This window comes from Diplotaxodon limnothrissa, linkage group LG20 (assembly GCF_057381915.1).
Source record: "Diplotaxodon limnothrissa isolate DT_005_m linkage group LG20, D_limnothrissa_male_GT1.1, whole genome shotgun sequence".
NCBI classification, from domain to species: Eukaryota; Metazoa; Chordata; class Actinopteri; order Cichliformes; family Cichlidae; genus Diplotaxodon; species Diplotaxodon limnothrissa.
This window is the reverse complement of record NC_140615.1, coordinates 36,674,446-36,680,458: the sequence shown is the minus strand read 5'-3', so window position 1 is coordinate 36,680,458 and position 6,013 is coordinate 36,674,446. Positions and strand designations below refer to the sequence as shown.

The 6,013-nt window shown below is 36.3% G+C and overlaps 1 protein-coding gene across 1 annotated transcript; it reads left to right on the top strand.

The window, feature by feature from the left end:
- The first annotated feature begins 1,330 nt into the window (after window positions 1–1,330).
- On the top strand, window positions 1,331–5,613 carry LOC146611409 (uncharacterized). The gene is made up of 4 exons (XM_085345141.1): window positions 1,331–1,873; window positions 1,988–2,359; window positions 2,773–2,806; window positions 5,302–5,613. Exons 1-4 carry the CDS (start codon window positions 1,460–1,462, stop codon window positions 5,340–5,342), a joined length of 861 nt encoding a protein of 286 aa, XP_085201267.1. The 5' UTR covers window positions 1,331–1,459; the 3' UTR covers window positions 5,343–5,613.
- Window positions 5,614–6,013: the final 400 nt, after the last annotated feature.

Sequence of the window (6,013 nt, the reverse complement as noted above, 5' to 3'; positions counted from 1 at the left end):
TCTGTTTAATAATCTGAAACATTTAAGTGTGAGAAATGTGTAAAAAACAAATCAAGAAAGTGCTGTAAAAAAAACTTGTTTTTTTGTACTGAAACATTTAAGAACTTTTTAGGGACCTTCAGCACAATTACCAGGATGTTTGCCTTCAGTTTATTTTCCTTGATGTGCACATGCAAAGCCATCGCCATCACTTTTATTTATATGTATTTATTTTGCTTTGTTGTGCACATTTTTCATCATTTTATTTTGCTTGAACACAGTGAGATTTTTCCATCTGCATCCGTTTTCTTTTTTGTGGAATTGTTTTAGGCTATGTTGATGTTTTGCTTCCCTTTTTTTGCATTTAGCATTTTGTGATATCAAATGGATCAAATATTGTGGCAAAAATAAAATGTTTAGGAAAATTCTTATTCATGGCATTTAAACCTAAAAAGTGAAAGGTTGTCATTACACTTTAAAAGCAGCTGTAAGAGAAGGAGGAACTTGGAGAACCTGTAATTCAGACAGCAGCCACTCGAGGTCGCTGCTGCATCACAGTCCTTTCACATACTGTCATTTTACTTACTGAAGTAAGTATCTAGTTCGAAACCACGTTTCTGTCCTACACCATTATTTTAGGGTCTTTATCTTTTAAAATAAAGGGTCTGAAGGCAACTGTTGACCTGGAAGATTTTTAGGACAATAACCTAGGTTATTGTCCTAAAAATCTTCCAGACTGAGCTCAGTCTTTCCTAATTAGAAGCAGGAAATTAGAGATCATCCGGTGATAGTTGGTATGAAAGACAGGAAACATTTGTCTTCCTGTGGTGTTGGGGATAGATTCAGTGTAAAACGCTGACAAACCAAAGAGCACTTATAGATCGACTTGCTGCTGTTGTTAGCCAAATGTCCAAGCATTTCAAATGAACGAAGTCTTTCTAGCATATGTACTTAAAGTCAGTGCAAACATTAAGTTAAAATATATCTGTCAACTCCAGCTCTGCCTCCTGCCCTAAACCATGCATCATAACATGTCTCTCTGCCATCTGTCACACTTCTGTCTTCTGGGATTTTTCGTTATTAATAAAAAGTTCGTTGTGACACGTGATTTCTTCACAGCATAAAATTTATGTGGATTAAATCACCTTAGATGCTGAACGAAAAGCGTGAAATTCATTGACACGACAGTTTAAATGGTTTTGAACTGAATGCTGTATAAACGCCTTCTCATGACGTCACGTTGCGTTAGCGTCCTGCTGCCTGTGGGAGCAGCGTTCAGTGAGGGTGGGAGAAGAGGGTTCTTATCGTCAGTTGGACTGAAGGACATTCTCACATCACATTTCACAGCTGCTATAGGACTGAGATATTAAACTGAATTTCAAAGAGTCTGTGATACTTGGTGTGAAAATAGGAAATATTTCCGTGGCTGTAATTTTACAGGACAGAAGCTGCAGCCTCAGCAGGCACCGAACTGCTCAAGATGTTTAAAAAACTCCTGCAATATGTTCGTACTGAAAAAATCGGTACCCCCGGGACAGTCATCGGGATGGTCGCCATGGCTTTCTTTCTGCGGAGTATGATGTGCGCTTGCAGAACTTTTGAATGCAATGAAATCGTCGTCGTGCCTGTTTTTTTAATATTTTTCCTGATGCTCCTGATAGACCAGACATTTCGGAGCACCGCGAAACATCCATCCACGTTTTTATGCCTTGTACTCAAGCGCGTTATCAGAGCGTTTCTAATCAGCCTGCTGTGGATTGTAGCTGTATTGATTTTCACAGACTGGTATGGTTGTTGTACCACTGATGAAAACACGAGTAAGCTGTTCTGTGAACCTGGGAGCCACACAGCTGAAGAAGAAGCTCAAAAAACTGAAGCGCAAATCAAGTCAAAGGTGAGGATTTCTTCTTGTATATATATGTGCTCTTATTCTACTTTTAATTTACAAATTTACAGCAAACACACATTAATGCTGTTATGTTTTGCATGTTTGTTGCTTCTTTTTCAGCTTGCTGGTTACTCTCTGCTCCTGGGCATGACTGTTGTCGCTTTCTTCATGACTTGGAGTGGGTGGAGAAAATGGTTTATAAAAAAATACAGTTGGTGCAACAAGAAAACTTTTTACTACAAACTGATTTTGGAAGAAGAGAAAAAGGTTCTGGCGGAGCTTTTGAGGAAAGAAGCAAATGAAACTCTGACTAAAGAAATCACGAGCAACATAAAAAGGAAAGACTGGGACGGCTGTTTTAACGTTGCTCAACAAATGATCAGTAAAGCAAAACATCAAAAACCAGAAGCAACCAACCAGCAGATCAACTGGATCAGTGAGGGGAGCTCCAGCAGAGGGGGACAGCATCATCAAGCAGCAGCACATCAGCAGGTAAAAGGCTCTGTTATATACAGATGTTACAGCTGCCAGACTCTGTCAGTCTAAATTAATGAAACTATTTCATTGTTGCATTCTGACCTGCACAGTCATCCAGGTCGCCATGAATCCAACTCTACTCATTATTAATAGCATTAACATGTGTTGTTGTTGTTTAGTTAACTATGAAACCAAAAAGACACAGATTGCTATGCTATCCTGATGTAACTCTGATTAATCTGGGCTTGAGACCATCATTAGAGCACTCTGTGTTTCCTGCCTGGTTGCAAATATGATCTATGTTTGCTCTAACTACTAACACTGTGCAGAAATACAATGAAGAGTGAACAATTAGTGCACAGAGATTCTGTTTTTTACTTTTTCTATCAGAGTTAACTTTCTTGCTAATTGATAAAAATCTTTTGCAGGCACAAAACTATGAACTTGAAGCAGTGGCACAAGGTAAACGCACCAACACTCCTTAATTCACCGTACAGCTCCCTTAACATCACCTAACTTCACTTTTACAGTGATAATACTAAAAACTGTCACTGATGTGAGGATGGTGGTCTGCATAGTTAGCACTATGCATTTTCTTGTTTTCACTGAGACTGTCTCACATTGAGGGCTTGCTTTGGCCCAGCTCCATGCAAAGCCTCTTTTGCATAAAGACACGACAGACTCTAAATGTCTAAATTTTGTCAGGAGCTGTAACTCAGTTTAGCCATTTACTTTAAAAACTAAAATGATAACAACAATAATAATCTCTTTCACAGGGTTGAAATATCTTATATCTCATAATGAGATTTTTAATATTGCACTGTTGAGGGTTGGAGTTAATTTTAATCACTTTAGAGATTGGCCACAATGTGTTACTGTATAAAACTTTCACACGTTGTTTGTCTCCTGCCCTCCTGCTGCACCATTTATGTTTTCATTTATAAAGTTGCTATCAAAGCTCAGAGTGAAGCAAATCTGTATTTAGCACCTCCCAGTCCTCTTATTTCCCCTTTTGTTTTACTTATGATGACTGATGTGATGATCAGTCTGTTGGAATCAGAATAAAATCTGTAAAATAAAATTTATGGTCTCCATCTTTTTAACAACTCTGTCGACAGTAATGCAGACGACAGACTGTGAGGCAGTTTCTCTGCACTGAAAACATTTACTGTTTATCACTGCAACAGTCTCTGGTTTACCCTTCCTTACTCTTCATATTCACAGCATTCAGGGTAGTTTGGACCCAGGCAAAGAATTCCTTCGTGACGAGAGTCTACAATAAATTTTTATCTACAGATATAATAATCTGACGTTATAATAAATTAACGATTCATCCTAAATTAATCTTTTTGAGAGCAGAGAGAATTCTGGGTCCTTTGCAACACTTGATTTTGGAGACATGACAGCAAAACAACCATACTAATATAAATATATAAAAGGTTAAATAGCAAGAACATTTTGGAACTGTTAGGATTTTTTTAACTGTGTAAATATTTTCCTGTCCTCACTTCTATATCATCATCATCATCATCATCATCATCATCATCATAATAATAATAACAGTTAACATTTTTAAAACTAGGCTGTGGATTGAAAACAGTGGAAACCTTATATGTGCAGGAGTTGCTCATGTGACATTCCCTGAAATGGCAGCTCAGGTGCTCTTACATGGTCAGAGTCCACTTGCACTGCAGGATGGATCCAAATATGATAAAAGTCTCAGATTTAGACAAAATGTCTCATCCTTCTAAAATTATACTGAAATATCTTAAATTGAGTGACTGACATGTAGATAGTTCTATAAAAGCTCAGACACGTCTCATCACATGTGCGCCTTAACTCATTAAACTTTACATCAATTAAAAACTTTTTGTATTTTTCTTCAGCTACACCTGAAACAGTTACTACAGTTGAAGTCTGACCATTAACAGTAACTCAGTAAAACATCTCTATAGCAGAGATGGTGTAAGACAGCCGTCATATATCAGTGAGGCAGAAATGAGATCAGATTGTAAATATTTAAACTGGGGACAAAACATTTTAACCTCCTAAGACCCGAACTCTTATATGGCATGCATTTTTAAATTCTCTTTGCTATTTGGGCTGTTTGGGACCTGATGAATGTAAAAACAAAGAATTTCCAGATATTTCTTTTTTCCCTATATCAACATATGAGGACATTTTCTTTAAATTTCGATAGAACAGTGTCAGTATAACATTCTCGTAAGTGGATATCAGGCCCTTGTGGAGTAAAATTTTGTATTTTGGTCTAGACATCCCAAAATCTGGCGTCCACCTAGGAGGTTAATCCAGTAATGACAGAAATATTGAAATGCTCTTAAAAACAGAGGTGTTATGTTTAAGTTCTTACTGAATAATTATTTAAAAAATGAAATAGTTTTTCAATAGTTTTTTATTTAATAAAAAAAAATCACCTGAGTTTGGATATTAATATCTCATGACGATGATGATGATGATGATGATGACCATGATTAAAAAGACTCTTTTATTCCCTCTAAATGACACAGTGTCACATGCTCACATTCCTCAGTCTATTAAAATGGAGGCTCTGTTTTTTTACATGTTGCCATGGTGAATCATGATATCAGAGCTCCTCTGATGAATCTTTTCCTCTTCTAGTCATCCATGTACTTAACTCAGCATGCTTCCTGTAACAGGGTCCAGAAGTACACAGTTCAAAGTACAACTTTAGAAGATCACAAAACACCCTGTACACGGCTCAGTAAATGACTCCTCAGGCTCAAGTTAAACAGTCAAACCATTTCCAGTATATCTTTGTTTTATGTTCATTGCTTGGATTTCATTTTTCAAGTCTTGTTTATTTTCATTCAGTTAAACAGTTCATTTTGGTTTTCACTCCAGTTTAAATATAATAAGTTTGCTCTGTACAGACACAATTCTTTGTTTTCTGACAAAAACATTTTTCTGCCCTGTAGAAAACAGAGACACCATGCCGTTATTTAACGAATCCACCTAAAAGAACATCAAGTGATGCAGCTCCAGAAACATCGCAAGTGACCACAGACATGTTATACACCTTGTCAGGCGACGTGAGGTCTAGAGAGAGAGAGGTCGGATAAAAGTTCTTAATATCCAGCCTTATGTGATTATAAATGGATTGGGATGAATCTGCAAAAAGGTTTTTGGAAAGGGAAGCAGGAGACTGTTGTTGTAGAGTAGATTGATGAGACTGAAGCTGTTCAGTTGCAAACAGAGAGTTCAGTTCCTTGCAAAGCAAACACGTTTAAAACAAGAGAAGAAAAAAGAAGAAAAAAAGTTCAAATGTTTTGTTCTAAATCTGTTGTGTTCTACAAATTATTCGAGAATTGGAAAAGGAAATAGGAAAAGACATATTTTTTTTGTTTTTGTTTTTAAATCCTATGCCAACTCTTTTTAGCTTTGTAAATATTAGCTATAATGTATGGATAACTCTTATTTTATTTTGACTTTATTTTGCAAATTTATTTAAATTAGGCTATCCTAGGATAAATGTTATTTTGTTGGTTCTAAAGATCTGGATTATTTTTTACTTTATTCTTTATTGTAATTTTTTATCCTGTTTTTCAGTTTTATTTTTCAAGACTTGGTGAATTGACCTTTATTTTTACAACTTGGCTTACACTTTTTAGTATGTTGGCTATAATGAGA

Excerpts from the sequence above, each read along its gene's own strand:
- LOC146611409 (XM_085345141.1), top strand. The coding sequence starts at position 1,460 with ATGTTTAAAAAACTCCTGCAATATGTTCGTACTGAAAAAATCGGTACC. Across the intron at positions 1,874-1,987 it reads AAGCGCAAATCAAGTCAAAG|CTTGCTGGTTACTCTCTGCT; the intron begins GTGAGGATTTCT and ends CTTCTTTTTCAG. Across the intron at positions 2,807-5,301 it reads ACTTGAAGCAGTGGCACAAG|AAAACAGAGACACCATGCCG; the intron begins GTAAACGCACCA and ends TCTGCCCTGTAG.